General features: G+C 36.7%; 1 protein-coding gene across 3 annotated transcripts in view; it reads right to left on the reverse strand.

Annotated features, from left to right (window-relative positions):
- ELP3 (elongator acetyltransferase complex subunit 3) overlaps nt 1-22,129 on the reverse strand; it is a 154,964-nt gene extending 132,835 nt beyond the window's left edge. The window contains exons 1-6 of one of the 3 annotated variants that reach the window (XM_077176464.1): nt 21,537-22,129; nt 20,034-20,133; nt 17,173-17,311; nt 14,784-14,854; nt 5,224-5,287; nt 2,201-2,269 (exon numbers count right to left, since the gene is read on the reverse strand). In XM_077176464.1, the coding sequence (XP_077032579.1) occupies nt 2,201-2,269; nt 5,224-5,287; nt 14,784-14,854; nt 17,173-17,311; nt 20,034-20,133; nt 21,537-21,564 (471 nt within the window). In that variant the 5' untranslated portion in view covers nt 21,565-22,129. The remainder of the gene's footprint in view (nt 1-2,200; nt 2,270-5,223; nt 5,288-14,783; nt 14,855-17,172; nt 17,312-20,033; nt 20,134-21,536) is intronic. The other 2 variants (XM_077176463.1, XM_077176465.1) reach the window with 2 other exon arrangements.
- Nucleotides 22,130-23,814: the final 1,685 nt, after the last annotated feature.

Below are 23,814 nucleotides of genomic sequence, written 5' to 3' on the forward strand. Positions count from 1 at the left end.
TAAAGAAAAAACTGATCAAAACAGATTTAAATTTAACTCTAGAAATTGAATTTTTAATTTTTAAAAATTTTTAATTTTTTAAAAAATTTTTTAATTTTTAAAAATTTTTTAATTTCTGCTTTGAATTTCCTTTAATCCTTAAAATTTCCTTTCATCCTGAGGGAGAAAGTTCTGAATTCATGGAGAATTTTCCACTGGATTTGGAGATAAAGAAAGAACTGATCAAAGCAGATTTAAATTTAACTCTAGAAATTGAATTTTTAATTTTTTAAAATTTTTTAGTTTCTAAAAATTTTTTAGTTTTTTTTAAATTTTTTAATTTCTGCTTTGAATTTCCTTTCATCCATGTAAAATTTCTTTTAATCCTTAAAATTTCCTTTAATCCTCAAAATCCTGAGGGAGAAAGTTCTGAATTCATGGAGAATTTTCCACTGGATTTGGAGATAAAGAAAAAACTGATCAAAGCAGACCAGGATTGAGAAACTTTTCACACCCAACTCTCCAAAAACACCGAAATTATTAAAAATTATTATTAAAAATCAGGTAGAGACCTTAGGAAAGGTTCAAAATTCACCATTTCTTTCATGGAAATGAGAGTTGGACAATGGAAAATGGATAAATTTAACTCTAGAACTTGAATTTTTAAATTTTTTAAAAATTTTAAAATTTTTAATTTTTTAAAAATTTTTAAATTCCTGCTTTGAATTTCCTTGAATCCATGTAGAATTTCCTTTAATCGTCAAAATCCTGAGGGAGAAAGTTCTGAATTCATGGAGAATTTTCCAATGGATTTGGACATAAAGAAAAAACTGATCAAAGCAGATTTAAATTTAACTCTAGAAATTGAATTTTTTAATTTTTATATTTCTTTAACTTTTAAAAAAATTTTTAATTTTTTAAATTTTTTAAATTTTTAAAAATTTTTTAATTTCTGCTTTGAATTTCCTTTAATCCTTAAAATTTCCTTTAATCCTGAGGGAGAAAGTTCTGAATTCCTGGAGAATTTTCCAATGGATTTGGAGATAAAGAAAAAACTGATCAAAGCAGATTTAAATTTAACTCTAGAAATTGAATTTTTAATTTTTTAAAATTTTTAAATTTTTCAAATTTTTTAAAATTTTTAAATTTCTGCTTTGAATTTCCTTTCATCCATGTAGAATTTCCTTTAATCCTTAAAATTTCCTTTAATCCTTAAAATTTCGTTTAATCCTCAAAATCCTGAGGGAGAAAGTTCTGAATTCATGGAGAATTTTCCAATGGATTTGGAAATAAAGAAAGAACTGATCAAAGCAGATTTAAATTTAACTCTAAAAATTTAATTTTAATTTTTTAAAATTTTTTAAAAATTTTTTAATTTTTTAATTTTTTTTTAATTTCGGCTTTGAATTTCCTTTAATCCTTAAAATTTCCTTGAATCCTCAAAATCCTGAGGGAGAAAGTTCTGAATTCATGGAGAATTTTCCACTGGGTTTGGAGATAAAGAAAAAACTGATCAAAACAGATTTAAATTTAACTCTAGAAATTTAATTTTTAATTTTTTTTAAATTTTTAAATTTTTAAAATTTTTTAATTTTTTAATTTTTTTTTTTATTTTTTAATATTTTTAAATTTCTGCTTTGAATTTCCTTTAATCCTTAAAATTTCTTTTAATCCTGAGGGAGAAAGTTCTGAATTCATGGAGAATTTTCCACTGGATTTGGAGATAAAGAAAAAACTGATCAAAACAGATTTAAATTTAACTCTAGAAATTTAATTTTTAATTTTTTTTAAATTTTTAAATTTTTAAAATTTTTTAATTGTTTAAAATTTTTAATTTTTTAATTTTTTTTAATTTTTAAATTTTTTTAATTTCTGCTTTGAATTTCCTTTAATCCTTAAAATTTCCTTTCATCCTCAAAATCCTGAGGGAGAAAGTTCTGAATTCATGGAGAATTTTCCACTGGATTTGGAGATAAAGAAAAAACTGATCAAAGCAGATTTAAATTTAAGTCTAGAAATTGAATTTTTAATTTTTTTAATTTTAATTTTTTTTAATTTTTTAATTTCTGCAGCTGAAAATAGATAAATTTAACTCTAAAAATTGAATTTTTAATTTTTTAAATTTTTAATTTTTTTAAATTTTTTAATTTCCGCAGCTCACTAATTGAAGAAATTGAAATAATTCTGATTTTTTTGCATCCCAAATTGAAGGAAATTTTACCTGCTCCACTCTGTGCCTGGTCTGGAGGAAGGGATCGTAGCGAGCCCGGATGGCCCTCATGGATGTTGGCTGAAAAAAACCCCAAAAATTCATTTTAGAAACTTTATTTTCCCCCAAAAATGCTGAAAATTTCAATTCCTGATTTACCCAAAGCCTCCAAACCCACAAACCAAAACTTTGTAAAATTATAAATATGAATTTGGCTCTTTTTTAAAATATTTTTAAAATTTTTTTTAAATTTATTAAAAATATTTTTAAATTTTTTTAATTTTTTTAAAGTTTTTTAAAATATTTTTTTAAATTTTTAAATTTAAATTTAAATTTTAAATTTTTAAAAAAATTTTTTAAAATTTCAACATTTTTACCCTGAGATGGCACCATGACCTAAAATCAGCAAAATTATTCCATTTTTAGTGTTTTCATTCCAATGAAATTCCAATATTTTGGAATATTCCAAAAGATTCCAATATTTTTAGTGCTCTCCAAGCTAAAATAAATCTCTGCATTGAGTCACAAAAGTGTTACAAAAACCAAAAATGTTTTTTAAATTCCTCCTACACTCAGTCTGGGTCTCAAATATTTCTAAATTAAATTTATTCCTTCAATTAAAATTTAAAAAAAAAATCATTTTTTAAATCACCAGCTGATGGGAAGCTATTAATAATATTTTAAATAAATTTATATTTCTAAATTAAATTTATTCCTTCAATTAAAATTTTTTAAAAAAACATTTTTTAAATCACCAGCTGATGGGAAGCTATTAATAAAATTTTAAATAGATTTATATTTCTAAATTAAATTTATTCCTTCAATTAAAATTTTAAAAAAAATCATTTTTTAAATCACCAGCTGATGGGAACCTATTAATAATATTTTAAATAGATTTATATTTCTAAATTAAATTTATTCAATTAAAATTTAAAAAAATCATTTTTTAAATCACCAGCTGATGGGAACCTATTAATAAATCACCAGCTGATGGGAACCTATTAATAAAATTTTAAATAAATTTATATTTCTAAATTAAATTTATTCCTTCAATTAAAATTTAAAAAAAAAATCATTTTTTAAATCACCAGCTGATGGGAACCTATTAATAATATTTTAAATAGATTTACATTTCTAAATTAAATCTATTCCTTCAATTAAAATTAAAAAAAAATCATTTTAAATCACCAGCTGATGGGAACCTATTAATAAAATTTTAAATAGATTTATATTTCTAAATTAAATTTATTCCTTCAATTGCTGATGGGAACCTATGAATAAAATTTTAAATAGATTTATATTTCTAAATTAAATTTATTCCTTCAATTAAAATTTTAAAAAAAATCATTTTTAAAATCACCAGCTGATGGGAAGCTATTAATAATATTTTAAATAGATTTATATTTCTAAATTAAATTTATTCCTTCAATTGCTGATGGGAAGCTATTAATAAAATTTTAAATAGATTTCTATTTCTAAATTAAATTTATTCCTTCAATTAAAATTTTTAAAAAATCATTTTTTAAATCACCAGCTGATGGGAACCTATTAATAAAATTTTAAATAGATTTCTATTTCTAAATTAAATTTATTCCTTCAATTGCTGATGGGAACATATTAATAAAATTTTAAATAGATTTATATTTCTAAATTAAATTTATTCAATTAAAATTTAAAAAAATCATTTTTTAAATCACCAGCTGATGGGAAGCTATTAATAAAATTTTAAATAGATTTATATTTCTAAATTAAATTTATTCCTTCAGTTAAAATTTTAAAAAAATCATTTCTTTAATCACCAGCTGATGGGAACCTATTAATAATATTTTATATAGATTTATATTTCTAAATTAAATTTATTCAATTAAAATTTAAAAAAATCATTTTTTAATCACCAGCTGATGGGAACATATTAATAAAATTTTAAATAGATTTCTATTCCTAAATTAAATTTATTCAATTAAAATTTAAAAAAATCATTTTTTAATCACCAGCTGATGGGAAGCTATTAATAAAATTTTAAATAGATTTATATTTCTAAATTAAATTTATTCCTTCAATTAAAATTTTTTAAAAAATCATTTTTTAATCACCAGCTGATGGGAAGCTATTAATAAAATTTTAAATAGATTTCTATTTCTAAATTAAATTTATTCCTTCAATTGCTGATGGGAACATATTAATAAAATTTTAAATAGATTTATATTTCTAAATTAAATTTATTCAATTAAAATTTTTAAAAAAATCATTTTTTAAATCACCAGCTGATGGGAAGCTATTAATAATATTTTAAATAGATTTTCATGTCCCTGGATTCATTTGATATTTCCCATTTTTTCCTATTTAAAGATGGAAATCACTGAGTTAACAACAGAAATAATTTCTATTTAAAAGGAATTTTCAGCAAATTAATCCAGGTGGGTTTTACCTCGTTTTCCTATCACAGCTTTGGAGTTTTTTGGTTAAAATCAGTGCCAATAATTCAATCATAAACTGCTGTTAAATTTCCTCCACACAACAGGGAGGGAAGTTTGGAAATAGAAAAATGAAAATATAAAAATTTCAATTTATCACTGCAGAGAAAAGGGAATTCATTGAATTTCAGGGGTATTAACAGCTAAAAAATGAGGATTTTTTAATCAAAATTTACATTTTTTTTAATATTCTGTAGGAACCTCTCCAGATCTCTGTGTTTGAAGAACCTTCTTAGACAAATTTTAAAATTTTAAGTCATCATGAATTGCAATAATTTGTAATTATTTGTATTTGTAATTGTAATAATTACAAAAAATGCAGTGAATTAATTGTAATTAATTATTGTAAGAATTTCTCTCCTGGATTTTGCTTTAAAACCTGAAGTTTATAAAAGTTGATTTTGGTTTTTTTTTGATTTTTGTGTTTATTTTTGCCTTTATTCTTGCAAGAGGAGGGAGCAGCAGAAATAAAGCCCAGCCTAAACCAAAGCCAGGCTTAAGGAATGTGGGAATAACCAAAAAAATAAATTAAAAATAAGAATAAAAATAAAAAATCAGAACCTCATATCCTGTGTAGGACTGGGTGGAATATTCAAAATCAGAGTCAGGGCCCCCTGGGCAATACCTGCAGGGAAAAAAAACCAGAAAAAACCAAGAATTCAACTCAAAATTCCAATTATTTCTGTGATATTGATATTAAAATTGGAATTAATTGGAATTAATTTGCATGAGAATGAGAGCTGAAAGAAGCCAGGGAGATTTTCTGGAAGCAAAATCCATGGAAATATTTCTGGGCTATTCCATTATTTCTTAGGGAGCAGCCATAAAAGTTTTGGGGCAATGGTTACAAGCAAATAAATGGATTTTTTTAAATAATAATTTCAAAATTGGAATGTTTTCCATGATTCTCTCAATTCTCTCACTTTATTCCATGCAGAATATGAATTTTTTGGGGCCAAGGAGAGATGGAAAATTGAAATATCACCCATGCACTTTGCCAGAAATTTGGGGAATTTTAACATTTTAACATTTTAATATTTTAACATTTTAACATTTTAACATTTTAACATTTGGATGGTGAGGAAACTCAGCTGTAGGAGGCATCCATCATCATTATAAAATTAATTAGAAATTAATGAATAAATTAATCACCATGCCCACATTCATTTGCTGGCAATTTGTGCATTTTAGACAAGGAATTACCTGGAAAATTTCATGGATTCGGGGCAGGGAATGTTTGGGAAGAAATGAAAATATCAGAAAAGAATCATCAAAATCAGATTTCAAGGGAATGGAGTCAAAATGAGGAGGAAAATTCAAAATAAGCCAAGCCCTTGTTCTTTAATTTGAATAAAATGGAGCTGATGCCAGGAGATTTCAGCAGCTGGAGGGCAAAAAATTAATAAGAAATCAATAGAAATCAATAGAAATGAATAGAAATTAATAAAGAAAATAAGAATAAATTAATAATTACAAGGGTGGGAAGCTAATGTTAAAATTAATAATAAATGAATATAAATTAATAAAGAAAATAACACTAAATTAATAATCACAAGGGTGGGAAGCTAATGTTCAAATTAATAATAAATCTATATAAATGAATATAAATTAATAAAGAAAATAATAATAAATTAATAATCACAAGGGTGGGAAGCTGATATCTAAATTAATCATAAATCTATAGAAATGAATAGAAATGAATAAAGAAAATAATAATAAATTAATAATCACAAGGGTGGGAAGCTAATATCCAAATTAATAATAAATCAATAGAAATTAATAAAGAAAATAACACTAAATTAATAATCACAAGGATGGGAAGCTAAAGTTAAAATTAATAATAACTGAATATAAATTAATAATGAAAATAACACTAAATTAATAATCACAAGGGTGGGAACCTAATATCCAAATTAATAATAAATGAATATAAATTGATATAAATTAATAAAGATAATAATAATAAATTAATAATCACAAGGGTGGGAAGCTAATATTCAAATTAATAATAAATCTATAGAAATGAATATAAATTAATAAAGAAAATAATAAATTAATAATCACAAGGGTGGGAAGCTAATGTTCAAATTAATAATAAATCTATAGAAATGAATATAAATTAATAAAGAAAATAATAAGAAATTAATAATCACAAGGGTGGGAAGCTAATGTTAAAATTAATAATAAATCAATATAAATTAATAAAGAAAATAACACTAAATTAATAATCACAAGGGTGGGAAGCTAATGTTAAAATTAATAATAAATCAATATAAATTGATAAAGAAAATAACACTAAATTAATAATCACAAGGGTGGGAAGCTAATATCCAAATTAATAATAAATGAATATAAATTAATAAAGAAAATAATAATAAATTAATAATCACAAGGGTGGGAAGCTAATATCCAAATTAACAATAAATCAATATAAATGGATATAAATTAATAAAGATAATAATAATAAATTAATAATCACAAGGGTGGGAAGCTAATATCCAAATTAACAATAAATCAATATAAATTAATATAAATTAATAAAGATAATAATAATAAATTAATAATCACAAGGGTGGGAAGCTAATGTTAAAATTAATCATAAATTAATATAAATTAATAAAGAAAATATTAATAAATTAATAATCCCAGGGGTGGGTTTGGGTCCTGGAAGGAGGAGATTTTCTCCCTTGAGGAAAAGGTGAAAATTTCAGTTTTTGGTGGGAGTGGCTGCTCCTGCAGGGCTGGGGTTGTCCAGGAATGCTGGGAAAGGAACTTTGGGGGAATTCCTCAGGAATGGGGATTCCAAAAATCCCTGGGCAGGAACTGTTCCCAAAATTCACCTGAAACTCCCTGGAACAACCTGGGAGAAATCCCAATTCCTCCTCAGGGAATTCCAGATCTGTGTCCCCAAGTGGGATTTCCATGGGAATTTGGAATTCCTCAGGAATGGGGATTCCAAAAATCCCTGGCAAACCCTTTCCAGGCAGGAATTGTTCCCAAAATTCACCTGAAACTCCCTGGAATAATCTGGGAGAAATCCCAATTCCTCCTATCAGGGAATTCCAGATCCATGTCCCCAAGTGGGATTTCCATGGGGACTGGGAATTCCTCTGGGAATGGGGATTCCAAACCTCCCTGGGCAGGAATTGTTCCCAAAATTCACCTGAAACTCCCTGGAACAATCTGGTAGAAATCCCAATTTCTCCTCAGGGAATTCCAGATCCGTGTTCCCAGGTGGGATTTCCATGGGAATTTGGAATTCCTCTGAGAATGGGGATTCCAAAAATCCCTGGGCAGGAATTGTTCCCAAAACCCAACCTGAGCTTCCCCTGGAACAACCTGAGGCCATTTCCTGGGAGAAATCCCAATTCCTCCTCAGGGAATTCCAGATCCGTGTCCCCAAGTGCCACTTCCATAGGGATTGGGATTTCCTCTGGGAATGGGAAGGAATTGTTCCCAAAATCCAACCTGGAACAATCTGGTAGAAATCCCAATTCCTCCTATCAGGGAATTCCAGATCCGTGTCCACAACTGCCACTTCCATGGGAATTTGGAATTCCTCAGGAATGGGGATTCCAAACCTCCCTGGCAAACCCTTTCCAGGCAGGAATTGTTCCCAAAACCCAACCTAAAACTTCCTGGAACAACTTCTGGCTGTTCCCTGGTAGAAATCCCAATTCCTTCTATCAGGGAATTCCAGATCCGTGTCCCCAAGTGCCACTTCCAGTGATTGGGAATTCTTCTGGGAATGGGGATTCCAAAAATCCCTGGACAGGAATTGTTCCCAAAACCCAACCTGAACTTCCCCTGGAACAACCTGAGGCCATTTCCTGGGAGAAATCCCAATCCCTCCTCAGGGAATTCCAGATCCGTGTCCCCAAGTGGGATTTCCATGGGGACTGGGAATTCCTCAGGAATGGGGATTCCAAACCTCTCTGGACAGGAACTGTTCCCAAAACTCACCAGAAACTCCCTGGAACAATCTGGGAAAAATCCCAATCCCACCTGCCAGGGAATTCCAGATCCGTGTCCCCAAGTGCCACATCCACAGGGATTGGGAATTCCTCAGGAATGGGAATTCCAAAAATCCCTGGGCAGGAATTGTTCCCAAAACCCAACCTGAACCTCTCCTGGAGGAACTTCTGGCTCTTTCCTGGGAGAAATCCCAATTTCTTCTATCAGGGAATTCCAGATCCGTGTCCCCAAATGGGATTTCCACAGGGATTGGGAATTCCTCAGGAATGGGGATTCCAAAAATCCCTGGCAAACCCTTTCCAGGCAGGAATTGTTCCCAAAACCCAACCTGAACTTCCCCTGGAACAACCTGAGGCCGTTTCCTGGGAGAAATCCCAATTCCTCCTGTCAGGAATTCCAGATCCGTGTCCCCAAGTGCCACTTCCACAGGGATTGGGAATTCCTCTGGGAATGGGGATTCCAAACCTCCCTGGGCAGGAATTGTTCCCAAAATCCAACCTGAAACTCCCTGGAACAATCTGGGAAAAATCCCAATTCCTCCTGAGGGAATTCCAGATCCGTGTCCCCAAATGGGACTTCCATGGGGATTAGGAATTCCTCTGGGAACAGGGATTCCAAAAATCCCTGGCAAACCCTTTCCAGGCAGGAATTGCTCCCAAAATCCAACCTGAACTTCTCCTGGAGGAACTTCTGGCTCTTTTCTGGGAAAAATCCCAATTTCTTCTATCAAGGAATTCCAGATCCGTGGGGATTTGGAATTCCTTGATAGAAGTGGGACTTCCATGGGGATTTGGAACTCCTTTGGGAACTTCCATGGGGTTTTGGAATTCATTTGGGAACAGGGATTCCAAAACTCCCTGGAAAAGCCTTTCCAGGCAGGAATTGTTCCCAAAATCCAACCTGAAACTGAACTTCCCCTGGAACAACTTCTGGCTGTTCCCTGGGAGAAATCCCAATTCCTCCTATCAGGGAATTCCAGATCCGTGTTCCCAGGTGGGAATTCCATGGGGATTGGGAATTCCTCTGGGATTGGGGATTCCAAACCTCCCTGGACAGGAATTGTTCCCAAAATCCAACCTGAAACTCCCTGGAACAATCTGGGAGAAATCTCAATCCCACCTGCCTGGGAATTCCAGATCCGTGTCCCCAAGTGCCACTTCCTCAGGGATTGGGAATTCCTCAGGAATGGGGAAGGAATTGTTCCCAAAACCCAACCTGAACCTCTCCTGGAACAATCTGGTAGAAATCCCAATTCCTCCTCAGGGAATTCCAGATTCATGTCCCCAAGTGGGATTTCCATGGGAATTTGGAATTCCTGTGGGAATGGGGACTCCAAACCTCCCTGGGCAGGAATTGTTCCCAAAATTCACCTGAAACTCCCTGGAACAACCTGGGAGAAATCCCAATTTCTTCTATCAGGGAATTCCAGATCCGTGTCCACAAGTGGGATTTCCATGGGAATTTGGAATTCCTCAGGAATGGGGATTCCAAAAATCCCTGGGCAGGAACTGTTCCCAAAATTCACCTGAAACTCCCTGGAACAACCTGGGAAAAATCCCAATCCCACCTGCCAGGGAATTCCAGATCCGTGTCCCCAAGTGCCACTTCCACAGGGACTGGGAATTCCTCTGGGAAGGGGGATTCCAAAAATCCCTGGGCAGGAATTGTTCCCAAAATCCAACCTGAACCTCTCCTGGAGGAACTTCTGGCTCTTTCCTGGGAAAAATCCCAATTTCTTCTATCAGGGAATTCCAGATCTGTGTCCCCAAATAGGATTTCCACAGGGATTGGGAATTCCTCAGGAATGGGGATTCCAAAAACCCCTGGCAAACCCTTTCCAGGCAGGAATTGTTCCCAAAATCCAACCTGAACTTCCCCTGGAACAACCTGAGGCCATTTCCTGGGAGAAATCCCAATTCCTCCTCAGGGAATTCCAGATCCGTGTCCCCAAGTGCCACTTCCACAGGGATTGGGAATTCCTCAGGAATGGGGATTCCAAACCTCCCTGGGCAGGAATTGTTCCCAAAATTCACCTGAAACTCCCTGGAACAATCTGGGAGAAATCCCAATCCCACCTGCCTGGGAATTCCAGATTTGTGTCCCCAAATGGGATTTCCACGGGGATTGGGAATTCCTCTGGGAATGGGGATCCCAAAAATCCCTGGCAAACCCTTTCCAGGCAGGAATTGTTCCCAAAATCCAACCTGAACTTCTCCTGGAGGAACTTGTGGCTCTTTCCTGGGAAAAATCCCAATTTCTTCTATCAAGGAATTCCAGATCCGTGGGGATTTGGAATTCCTTGATAGAAGTGGGACTTCCATGGGGATTTGGAACTCCTTTGGGAACTTCCATGGGGTTTTGGAATTCATTTGGGAACAGGGATTCCAAAACTCCCTGGAAAAGCCTTTCCAGGCAGGAATTGTTCCCAAAATCCAACCTGAAACTGAACTTCCCCTGGAACAACTTCTGGCTGTTCCCTGGTAGAAATCCCAATCCCTCCTCAGGGAATTCCAGATCCGTGTCCCCAAGTGGGATTTCCATGGGAATTTGGAATTCCTCTGGGAATGGGGATTCCAAACCTCCCTGGGCAGGAATTGTTCCCAAAACCCAACCTGAACCTCTCCTGGAACAACCTGAGGCCATTTCCTGGGAGAAATCCCAATTCCTCCTCAGGGAATTCCAGATCCGTGTCCCCAAGTGGGATTTGCTATGGGGACTGGGAATTCCTCAGGAATGGGGATTCCAAACCTCCCTGGGCAGGAATTCTTCCCAAAATTCACCTGAAACTCCCTGGAATAATCTGGGAGAAATCCCAATTCCTCCTCAGGGAATTCCAGATCCGTGTCCCAAAGTGCCACTTCCACAGGGATTGGGAATTCCTCTGGGAATGGGGATTCCAAACCCTTTCCAGGCAGGAATTGTTCCCAAAACCCAACCTGAAACTCCCTGGAACAACCTGAGGCCATTTCCTGGGAGAAATCCCAATTCCTCCTGCCAGGGAAAGCTGCAAAAGGAGCAGAACTGAGATCAGAGCTGAGCAGCAGCCATGAGATAAATCAGCAGAGAAATTCTGGAAAATGTAGAAAAATAAGGACAAACAGAACAAAAATCTAAAATATTGGTCTGGAATAACTCCCTAAGCTGCAGGAAAGTTTATCTAGAGAGATATGAGGAAGTTTTAATGTTAATAATGGAGCTCTGTGCATTTGTTATAGGGCTCACAGGCAGGAATTGGATTGGAAATAAGCAAAATAAATTGTTTTAACCAAAGGTACCTGTGCTTATAGTGGTTGGATGGAATTATTGTCAATGTGGTTTTGCTTTTTATAATTGTAAAAAAACTTTTAAATTCAGTTGTACCATGGAATTCTCTGTCTGCTGCCTGGGGTGTGAGGCAAGCAGGAATTGGATTGGAAATAAGCAAAATAATTCAGTGTTTTAACCAAAGGTGAAACAACAATGGATGGAACTGCCATCAATGTGCTTTGGCTTGGTGTGATTGCTCAAAAAACAACTTTTAAATCAAGTTGTACCATGGAATGAGAGTGATGCTGGAAAATCAGAGAGCTCCAAGTGTGGGAATGCAGAAAATCAGAGATTTGGGAAAGCTGCAAAAGGAGCAGAACTGAGATCAGAGCTGAGCAGCAGCCATGAGATAAATCAGCAGAGAAATTCTGGAAAATGTACAAAAATAAGGACAAACAGAACAAAAATCTAAAATATTGGTCTGGAATAACTCCCTAAGCTGCAGGAAAGTTTATCTGGAGAGATATGAGGAAGTTTTTAATAATGGAGCTCTGTGCATTTGTTATAGGGCTCACAGGCAGGAATTGGATTGGAAATAAGCAAAATAAATTGTTTTAACCAAAGGTAAAACAATGGATGGAACTGCCATCAATGTGTTTTTGCTTTTTATAATTGTAAAAAAACTTTTAAATTCAGTTGTACCATGAAATTCTCTGTCTGTGCCTGGGGTGTGAGGCAAGCAGGAATTGGATTCAAAATTAGCAAAATAATTCAGTGTTTTAACCAGAGGTAAAACAATGGATGGAACTGCCATCAATGTGCTTTTGCTTGCTGTGATTGCTCAAAAAACAACTTTTAATTTAAATTGTAACATGGAATGAGAGTGATGCTGGAAAATCAGAGAGCTCCAAGTGTGGGAATGCAGAAAATCAGAGATTTGGGAAAGCTGCAAAAGGAGCAGAACTGAGATCAGAGCTGAGCAGCAGCCATGGGATAAATCAGCAGAGAAATTCTGGAAAATGTAGAAAAGTAAGGACAAATAGAACAAAAATCTAAAATATTGGTCTGGAATAACTCCCTAAGCTGCAGGAAAGTTTATGAAGTTTTAAGGTTAATAATGGAGCTCTGTGCATTTGTTATAGGGCTCACAGGCAGGAATTGGATTGGAAATAAGCAAAATAAATTGTTTTAACCAAAGGTAAAACAATGGATGGAACTACTGTCAATGTGCTTTTACTTTTTATAATTGTAAAATATTTTTAAATCCAGTTGTACCATGAAATTCTCTGTCTGTGCCTGGGGTGTGAGGCAAGCAGGAATTGGATTCAAAATTAGCAAAATAATTCAGTGTTTTAACCAGAGGTAAAACAATGGATGGAACTGCCATCAATGTGCTTTTGCTTGGTGTGATTGCTCAAAAAACAACTTTTAAATTGAGTTGTACCATGGAATGAGAGTGATGCTGGAAAATCAAAGAGCTCCAAGTGTGGGAATGCAGAAAATCAGAGATTTGGGAAAGCTGCAAAAGGCAGCCCCAGAAACAACAAAATTGAGATCAGAGCTGAGCAGCAGCCATGAGATAAATCAGCAGAGAAATTCTGTCAAATGTAGAAAAATAAGGACAAACAGAACAAAAATCTAGAATATTGGTCTGGAATAACTCCCTAAGCTGCAGGAAAGTTTATCTGGAGAGATATGAGGAAGTTTTTAATAATGGAGCTCTGTGCATTGTGTTATAGGGCTCACAAGCAGGAATTGGATTGGAAATAAGCAAAATAAATTGTTTTAACCAAAGGTAAAACAATGGACTGAACTACTGTCAATGTGCTTTTGCTTGGTGTGATTGTAAAAAACTTTTAAATTCAGTTGTACCATGAAATTCTCTGTCTGTGCCTGGGGTGTGAGGCAAGCAGGAATTGGATTTAAAATTGGCAAAATAATTCAGTGTTTTAACCAAAGGTGAAACAATGGATGGAACTACTGTCAATGTGCTTTTTCTTTGAGTGATTGCTCAAAAAACAACTTTTAAATCAAATTGTACCATGAAATTCCCTGTCTGTGCCTGGGCTGTGAGCTGCTGGCACCTCCCCACTGTCCCAGCCATGGGATGGGGCTGATGCTGGAAAATCAAAGAGCTCCAAGTGTGGGAATGCAGAAAATCAGAGATTTGGGAAAGCTGCAAAAGGCAGCCCCAGAAACAACAAAATTGAGATCAGAGCTGAGCAGCAGCCATGAGATAAATCAGCAGAGAAATTCTGTCAAATGTAGAAAAGTAAGGACAAAAAGAACAAAAATCTAAAATAATGGTCTGGAATAACTCCCAAAGCTGCAGGAAAGTTTATCTAGAGAGATATGAGGAGTTTTAAGGTTAATAATGGAGCTCTGTGCATTTGTTATAGGGCTCACAGGCAGGAACTGGATTGGAAATAAGCAAAATAAATTGTTTTAACCAGAGGTAAAACAATGGATGGAATTACTGTCAATGTGGTTTTGCTTTTTATAATTGTAAAAAACTTTTAAATTCAGTTGTACCATGAAATTCTCTGTCTGGGCCTGGGGTGTGAGGCAAGCAGGAATTGGATTCAAAATTAGCAAAATAATTCAGTGTTTTAACCAAAGGTGAAACAATGGATGGAACTATTCTCAATGTGCTTTTGCTTGGTGTGATTGCTCCAAAAACAACTTTTAAATCAAATTGTACCATGAAGTTCCCTGTCTGTGCTGGGCTGTGAGCTGCTGGCACCTCCCCACTGTCCCAGCCATGGGATGGGGCTGATGCTGGCAATCAAAGAGCTCAGAGAATGAAACCAGCACATCCCTGGCACTCCCATCCCATTTGTCATTTGTACCAATCAGATTTTGCTTGCACACCCACCCAAATTTTGTGTCCCCATACTCACACACAGATGTTCCCCGTGAAGTTGATGTGGGGGCACCGGTGGGGTTTGCACATCACGGCCACCACGGCGATCTGCCAGGGAAATTGCAGGAATTACCCCAAAATTTACAAAATTCAACTGTTTTTTGTGAGGCTGGGGGTGCTGGGGGCATCTGTGGGGCTGTTCTGTGGTAAAATTGATGTGGGTTAAGCCCAGAAGGGGAAAACAAAGCCAGAGAGAAATAGGAATCTTGAAGAAATTCTATTAAATATTATTTCATGCTCTCAGGTTTTGTAATATGAATAAATTACAAAATTAATTGTAATTAATTAATTTTGTAATTTATTTAAGAAATGAATTAATAAATGTTTGGGGTCTGATATAGAGAATGGGGTGGTTTACAGTGCACAGGTCTGATATGGAGAATTAGGGCTGATATAAAAAATTGGGTGATTTCAGTATAAATTTGGGTCTGATATGGAGATTTAGGTGGTTTCAGTATAAATTGGAGTCTGATATAAAGAATTTAGGTGGTTTCAGTATAAACTGGGCTTGATATGGAGATTTAGGTGGTTTCAGAATAAATTGGGGTGTGATATGGAGATTTAGGTGGTTTCAGTGTAAATTTGGGTCTGATATAAAGAATTAGGTCTGATATAAAAATCAGGTGGTTTCAGTGTAAATTAGGGTCTGATATGAAAAATTAGGTGACTTCAGTATAAATTTGGGTCTGATATGGAGATTTAGATCTGATATAAAAATCAGGTGGTTTCAGTGTAAATTAGGGTCTGATATAAAAAATTAGGTGATTTCACTATAAATTGGGGTCTGATATCAAGAATTAGGTGGATTCAGAATAAATTGGGGTCTGATATGGAGAATTAGGTCTGATATAAAAAATTAGGTGATTTCAGTATGAATTGGGGTGTGATATGGAAATTTAGGTGGTTTCAGTATACATTAGGGTCTGATATAAAGAATTAGATGGTTTCAGTGTAAATTGGGGTCTGATATGGAGATTTAGGTGGTTTGAGAATAAATTGGGGTCTGATATGGAGATTTAGGTGGTTTCAGAACAAATTGGGGTCTGATATCAAGAATTATGTGGTTTCAGAATAAATTGGGGTCTGATATAAAAAATCAGGTGGTTTCAGAATAAACTGGAGTCTGAGATGGAGATTTAGGTGGTTTGAGAATAAATTGGGGTCTGATATGGAGATTTAGGTCTGATATAAAAAATTAGGTGATTTCAGTATAATTTGGGGTCTGATAAGGAGAATTAGGTGCTTTCAGTTTAAATTTGGGTCTGATATAAAAAATTAGATGGTTTCAGTGTAAATTGGGGTCTGATATGGAGATTTAGGTGGTTTCACTATAAATTGGGGTCTGATATCAAGAATTAGGTGGATTCAGAATAAATTGGGGTCTGATATGGAGATTTAGGTCTGATATAAAAAATTAGGTGATGTCAGTATAAATTGGGGTTTGATAAGGAGAATCAGGTGGTTTCAGTGTAAATTTGGGTCTGATATAAAGAATTAGATGGTTTCAGTATAAACTGGGGTCTGATATGGAGAACTGAGTGGTTTCAGTGTAAATTGGGCTCTGATATAAAAAATTAGGTGGTTTTAGAATAAACTGGAGTCTGAGATGGAGATTTGGGTGATTTCAGTATAAATTGGGGTCTGATATGGAGAACTGAGTGGTTTCAGTGTAAATTGGGGTCTGATATAAAGAACTGAGCAGCTTCAGTATAAACTGGGCTCTGATATAAAGAATCAGGTCTGATATAAAGAATTAGATGGTTTCAGTATAAACTGGGCTCTGATATGGAGATTTAGGTGGCTTCAGTATAAATTTGGGTCTGATATAAAGAATTAGATGGTTTCAGTGTAAATTGGGGTCTGATATGGACATTTAGGTGGATTCAGAATAAACTGGGGTCTGATATAAAGAATTTAGGTGGTTTCAGAATAAATTTGGGGTCTGATATGGAAATTTAGGTGGTTTCAGTGTAAATTTGGGTCTGATATCAAAAATTAGGTGGTTTCACTATAAATTTGGGTCTGCTATGGAGATTTAGGTGGTTTCAGTATAAACTGGGCTCTGCTATGGAGATTTAGGTGGTTTCAGTATAAACTGGGCTCTAATACAGAGCTTTAGGTGGTTTCAGTGTAAATTGGGGTCTGATATAAAAAATCCCTATCCCAGGGTGCTTTCCATGGACCCTTCCAGGGATGCAGAACCACAGGAAAACCTCCAAGGAAGGAACTTTTCCCCCAAACTCTCCTCTGTGCTGAAAAGGCAGCGCCACCACTGCCTTTGGGTGGGGATTCAACCCAAATTACCCAAATTTGGGGCTGGGAGCAGGGAGGGTGTGGGGAAGGAGGAGAAACCCCCTGTGTCTCACCCCACTGGCCGTCCTGATGGGCTTGGCCTTGAGCTTTGGCAGCAGAACCTTCCGGAACTGCGGCGGCACGGCCGCGATGATGTCGACGAGACGCGGCTGCGCCGGCAGCCCGTACCTGGCTGAGGTCCTGGTCTTCAGCCTGCAAATAAAAACACCCAGAATCACCAAAAATACCCAAAATCAGCAAAAGCTGCCCTCCTTTCCATCTGTGCCACAGGGACCCTGGCAGGCTCCTCCAGTTCTGCTCCACAAGCAGCTGCAGTGGGGTGGAAACACCAAAACTCAACTCACAGCTGCCTGTGCCTGGCTGAGGGTTTGGTCTTCAGCCTGCAACCAAAACAGCCAAATTCATCCAAAAATACCCAGAATCACCAAAAATCAGCAAAAGCTGCCCTCCTTTCCATCTGTGCCACAGGGATCCTGGCAGAAGAATTAAACACAAGCAGCTGCAGTGTCTGTAAAAACACCAAAACTCAACTCACAGCTGCCTGTGCCTGGCTGAGGGTCTGATATTCAGCGTGCAAATAAAACCACCCAAAATCATCCAAAAAATATCCAAAATCACCAAAAAACACCCAAAATCACCTAAATCTGCCTTCCTTTCCATCTGTGCCACAGAGATCCTGGCAGAAGAATTAAACACAACTGCAGGGTGATGGAAACACCAAAACTCAGCTCACAGCTGCCTGTGCCTGGCTGAGGGTTTGGTTTTCAGCCTGCAACCAAAACACCCAAACCCATCCAAAAATACCCAAAATCACCCAAAATCACCAAAATCTGCCCTCCTTTCCACCTGTGCCACAGAGATCCTGGCAGAAGAATTAAACACAACTGCAGGGTGATGGAAACACCAAAACTCAACTGACAGCTGCCTGTACCTGGCTGAGGGTTTGGTTTTCAGCCTGCAACCAAAACACACAAACACATCCAAAAATACGCAAAATCACACAAAAAAAAATCCAAAATCACCAAAACCTGCCCTCCTTTCCACCTGTGCCACAGAGATCCTGGCAGAAGAATTAAACACAACTGCAGGGTGATGGAAACACCAAAACTGAACTGACAGCTGCCTGTGCCTGGCTGAGGGTTTGGTTTTCAGCCTGCAACCAAAACAGCCAAAATCATCCAAAAATACCCAAAATCACCAAAAAACACCAAAAAATCAGCAAAAGCTGCCCTCCTTTCCACCTGTGCCACTCAGATCCAGGCAGGCTCCTCCAGTTCTGCTCCACAAGCAGCTGCAGTGGCTGTGGAAACACCAAAACTCAACTGACAGCTGTCAATGGTTTTTTATTTTCTGTGTTTTCCCCCTAAATTTGGTTTTATCCCGACTGTTGCAAAGCTCCTGCTGGGCCATTTTCAGGGATAATTCCTGGTTGGTGTTTAATTGCTTGTGGTGGTTAATTAATGTCATTAATTAACCCTACACACCCAGCCAGGAGCTGAGTTCTCCTCCAAGGCAATTCCTGGCAGGAATTTCCAGGAAAAAGTTTGGAATTATGGCAATAAAGTGGGAAAAGTGGGGGAAATTTGGGTTTTCTTGCTCTAAAGAAATAAAGGAAGAAGGAATTTCTGGAAACAATAAATTCAGGATTTCTTACTTCACATAAATAAAGGAGGAAAAAAATTGTTATAAACAACAAATTCAGGTTTTCTTACTCCACATAAATAAAGAAGAAATTGCTGTAAACATCAAAATCAGGAATTCTTTTTCCAAATAAATAAATAAAGGAGGAAGAAATTCCTGTAAACAAAAAATTCAGGTTTTCTTACTCACATAAATAAAAAAGGAAAAAGTTTCTGTAAGTAAAAAATTCAGCTTTTATTACTCCAAATAAGTCAAGGAAGAAGGAATTTTTATACAGAACAAATTCAGGATTTCTTCCTCCACATAAAGAAAGAAGGAAAAAGTTTCTGTAAATAACAAATTCAGGATTTATTACTCCAAATAAATAAAGGAGGAAGAAATTTCTCTAAAGAACAAATTCAGGATTTCTTCCTCCACATAAATAAAGAAGGAAAAAGTTTCTGTAAATAACAAATTCAGGATTTATTACTCCAAATAAATAAAGGAGGAAGAAATTTCTATAAAGAACAAATTCAAGATTTCTCACTCAACATAAATAAATAAAGGAGTAAGAAATTTCTATAAAAATAAATTCAGGTTTTCTTACTCCACATAAATAAAGAAGGAAAAAGTTTCTGTAAATAACAAATTCAGGATTTATTACTCCAAATAAATAAAGGAGGAAAAAATTCCTGTGAACAAAAAATTCAGCTTTTATTACTCCAAATAAGTCAAGGAAGAAGGAATTTCTATAAAGAACAAATTCAGGATTTCTTACTTCACATAAATTAAGAAAGAAAAAATTCCTGTGAACAACAAATTCAGGATTTCTTCCTCCACATAAATAAAGAAGGAAAAAGTTGCTGTAAATAACAAATTCAGGATTTCTTCCTCCACATAAATAAAGAAGGAAGAAGTTTCTGTAAATAACAAATTCAGGATTTATTACTCCAAATAAATAAAGGAGGAAGAAATTTCTCTAAAGAATAAATTCAGGATTTTTTTACTCCACAAATCTGAAGAACAAAGAAGTTTCTAGAAACGGTTTTGGGTGTAACTCATCACTAAAAAAATCTGATTTAATATTATTTCTACATGAATGTCTCCTTTCCTGATGGATTTGGGGAAAAAAAGGAGAAAAAAACCAAAAAGGCAGTGAGAGTTTTGTGGAGTTTTTCAGAAAATCCCTCCTCTTTGAGAGCTGGTAGGAAATCAGCCCAGAATTTCCCAATTTTGGGGGGTTTATGATGAGAAAAAGGTGTGAAAATGAGAGCTGAGGGTGCTCCTCACTCACTTGTTGAGATCCACGTCCTTGCCCTGCTCGTGGGCCTCCAGGAGCTGCTTTATGATGTCAGCAATGGTCATCACCATCAGCTCGGCCTGGCTCGGCTCCCCTGCGCCAGGAACGGGGAAAAACGGGGAAAAATGGGGAAAAATGGGGGAAAACAGAGAAAAATCAGAGAAAAATCAGAGAAAAATCAGAGAAAAATCAGAGATTCCCCTGCTCGTCACAACCCAGCTTGAAGTTCCTGTGAAAAACGCCAATCACTTGTTTTGAAAATGTTCAAAGTTTCATGGTAATAAAGTGGTTATAAAAATTGTGATACAATTAGAGTAATAATAATATTAGTACAATTAGAGTGATAATGATATTAATACAATTAGAGTGATAATAATATTACAAGTAGAGTAGTAAAAATTTGGACAATTTGGATCAGGACAATATGAGACAATAAAAGAAAGAGTTATGGATGTCTGGGTACCTTTTCTGGGCAAAATAAGCCCGAAAAAGGACACACATTAACAAAGGATTAACCCTTAAAAACAATAACCTATTGACACTTCATACATGATGCATAAATTCCATTAAAATACAGGATTCTGTGTGGTCATCCTCAACTTCTTCCTCTGAATCCTGACAGAAAAAGTTCATTTCTTCTGATAATGGGGCAATAAATTCATTTTCTCTGAAAGATTCAGGTGTCCTGGGGCTGCTGTCTCACTGTGAGTCCTTTCTTAACAAAAATAAGTATCCTACATAGCATAGTTTCTATTTGAACATTTTTTTATAACCTAAAACTCTATTTACCACACTCCTTAAGAGAATGAATCCAGCATTACTTTCTAACACAACACATATAATATTAATATTTGCCAAAAACCAATCATAAAATCCACACATTTTTCACATTCCTGTCATGGAACCGTGGAATGGTTCAGGCTGGAAAAGAGCTCCGGAGCTCAACCATTCCCAGCAATTCCAAAGCCACCCGTGTCCCCAAGTGCCACATGCACAGAGATTTGAAATTGAAATTTAAAATTGAAATTCCTGCCACGGAACCGTGGAATGGCTCAGCCTGGAAAAGAGCTACAGAATCCAAGCACTCCCAGCAATTTCAGAGCCACCAAATGGCCCCAAGTGCCACATCCACAGGGATTTTAAATCCCTCCGGGGATGGGGACTCCAGCACTGCCCTGGACAGCTGTGCCAGGGCTGGACAGCCCTTTAAAGATAGAAATTCCTCCTGTTATCCAATTTAAAACCTCCTGTTATCCAATGTAAAACCTCCTGTTATCCAATTTAAAACTCCTGTTACCCAATTCAAACCCCCCCTGGCACAGCCCGAGGCCGTTTCCCCTCACGCCGTCCCCTCACGTCAGGGAGTTCTGCAGAGCCCCCTGAGCCTCCTTTTCTCCAGGCTCAGCCCCCCCAGCTCCCTCAGCCGGCCGTGCCCCGGCTCCATTCCCTCTGCCAGACACGTTCCAACCCCTCAGCTTTTTTTGTTTTATTTTTTACCTTTCCCATTTTTCTTTTTCTGCTTCATCCCGGCGGATCCCGCGGCCTGGCCCGTCGCGCTGCCGTAAAGCGCCACCGCCCCGCGCCGTCGCGAAAGCGCCGTGAACGGGATTGTAGTTCCGCCATCAGCCACCGGGGGGCGCCGGCACCGCACCGAAAGGGGCACCGGGGACACCCCCCCCCCCGGGTTTTTGGGGGAAAATCCCGGGGTTTGGGGGTTCTGGCCGTCACCCCGGGTTTGGGGAGGGGGTTTGGGGTCCCCCGGTCCTCCTGGCCGTGTGGGCACCGTTTGGATGCTCGGTTGGATGGCTGGAAAGTTGTGGGGTCTGGTGAAGGCAGAGTGGCCTGGATCAAGGAATCAATCGAGGAATCAATCAAAGAATCAATCGAGGAATCAATCGAGGAATCAATCGAGGAATCAATTAAGGTATCAGTCAAGGAATCATGGAATCAGGGAATCAAGGAATCAGGGAATCGCAGAATCACAGCGTCAGAGAGTCCCAGAGTCTCAGAAGTGCAGAATGGGGAATTGTGGAATCACAGGATAATGGAATCTCAGAGTCACAGAGTCAGTCACAAAATAATGGAATCACAGATTCCCAGAATCCCAGAACTGTAAAATGATGGAATCGCAGAATCACAGCGTCAGAGAGTCACAGAGTCTCAGAAGTGCAGAATGGGGAATTGTGGAATCACAGGATGATGGAACCTCATAGTCAGAGAGTCAGAATCACAAAATAATGGAATCACAGATTCCCAGAATCCCAGAACTGTAGATAATGGGATCATGGAATCACAGCATCAGAGAGTCCCAGAGTCTCAGAATTACAGAATGTGGAATTGTGGAATCACAGGATGATGGAATCTCAGAGTCATAGAGTCAGAATCACAAAATAATGGAATCACAGATTCCCAGAATCCCAGAACTGTAGAGCAATGGGATCATGGGATCACGGAATCTCAGTCACAGAATCACACAGCCACAGAGTCAGAATCACAAAATCATGGAATCGAGTCTCAGAGAATCCCAGAACTGCAGAGTGATGGAATCATGGAATCCCAGAATGTCAGAGTCACACAGTCAGAATCACGAAATCATGGAATCACAGACTCCCAGAATCCCAGAACTGTAGAATGATGAAATCATGGAATCCCAGGGTCAGAGAGTCCCAGAATCTCAGAAGTGCAGAGTGATGGAATCACAGAATTACAGAGTCTCAGCCTCAATCACAGAATCATGGAATTACAAAATCATAGAATCACAAAGTCACAGATTCAGAGACTCCCAGAATCTGAGAATCACAGAATGTCAGACACACATAATCACAGAACTACAGAATCAGTCACAGACTCACAGAATCACGGGATCAGAGAATCATGGAATCACAGAATCATGGAATTACAGAATCATGGAATTATAGATTCACGATATGACAGAATCGTGGGACTCACAGACTCATGGAATTACAGACTCACAGAATACAGAATTAGAGAATCACAGACTCACAGAATTACAGAATTAGAGAATTACAGATTCACATGATCATGGAATCACAGAATCATAGAATCACAGAATCAGGGACTCACAGACTCGCAGAATCACAGAACCATGGAATTACAGTCTCACAGAATTAAAGAATCGTGGAATTACAGATTCACAGTATCACAGATTCATGGAACCACAGTTTCACAGAATCATGGACTCACAGACTCACAGAATAATGGACTCACAGTGTCACAGAATCACAGACTTACAGAATCATGGAATCACAGACTCACAGAAAACATGGAATCATGGAGTTGCCGTCTCACAAAAATCACAGAACTACAGAATCAGAGAACCATGGCATTACAGAATCACAAAATTACAGAATCATGGAATCGCAGACTCACAGAAAACACGGAATCATGTAATCACAGACTCACAAAATCACAGAACTACAGAATCAGAGAACCATGGCATTACAGAATCACAAAATCAGGGAATCACTGATTCATAAAATCACATAGTCACGGACTCAGGTGATCACAGCATCTCAGGCTCACACCCCCACAGAATCCCAGAGCCCCAGGATGGGTCAGGAGGGACGGGACCGCAGAGGGTCACTGGCGTCACCTCCCTGCTTCATCCAGCAGGGCCATCCCAGAGCCCAGGGCACGGGAGTGTGTCCAGACAACTCTGAAATAACCCAGGGAGGAGACTCCACAGCCTCAGGGCTGGGCACTGCCCAGGGCAGAAATTCTTCCTCATGTCCAGGTGGATCTTGCTGGGATCATT

The sequence above is a fragment of the Agelaius phoeniceus genome, chromosome 3 (genome assembly GCF_051311805.1).
Source record: "Agelaius phoeniceus isolate bAgePho1 chromosome 3, bAgePho1.hap1, whole genome shotgun sequence".
NCBI classification, from domain to species: domain Eukaryota; kingdom Metazoa; phylum Chordata; class Aves; order Passeriformes; family Icteridae; genus Agelaius; species Agelaius phoeniceus.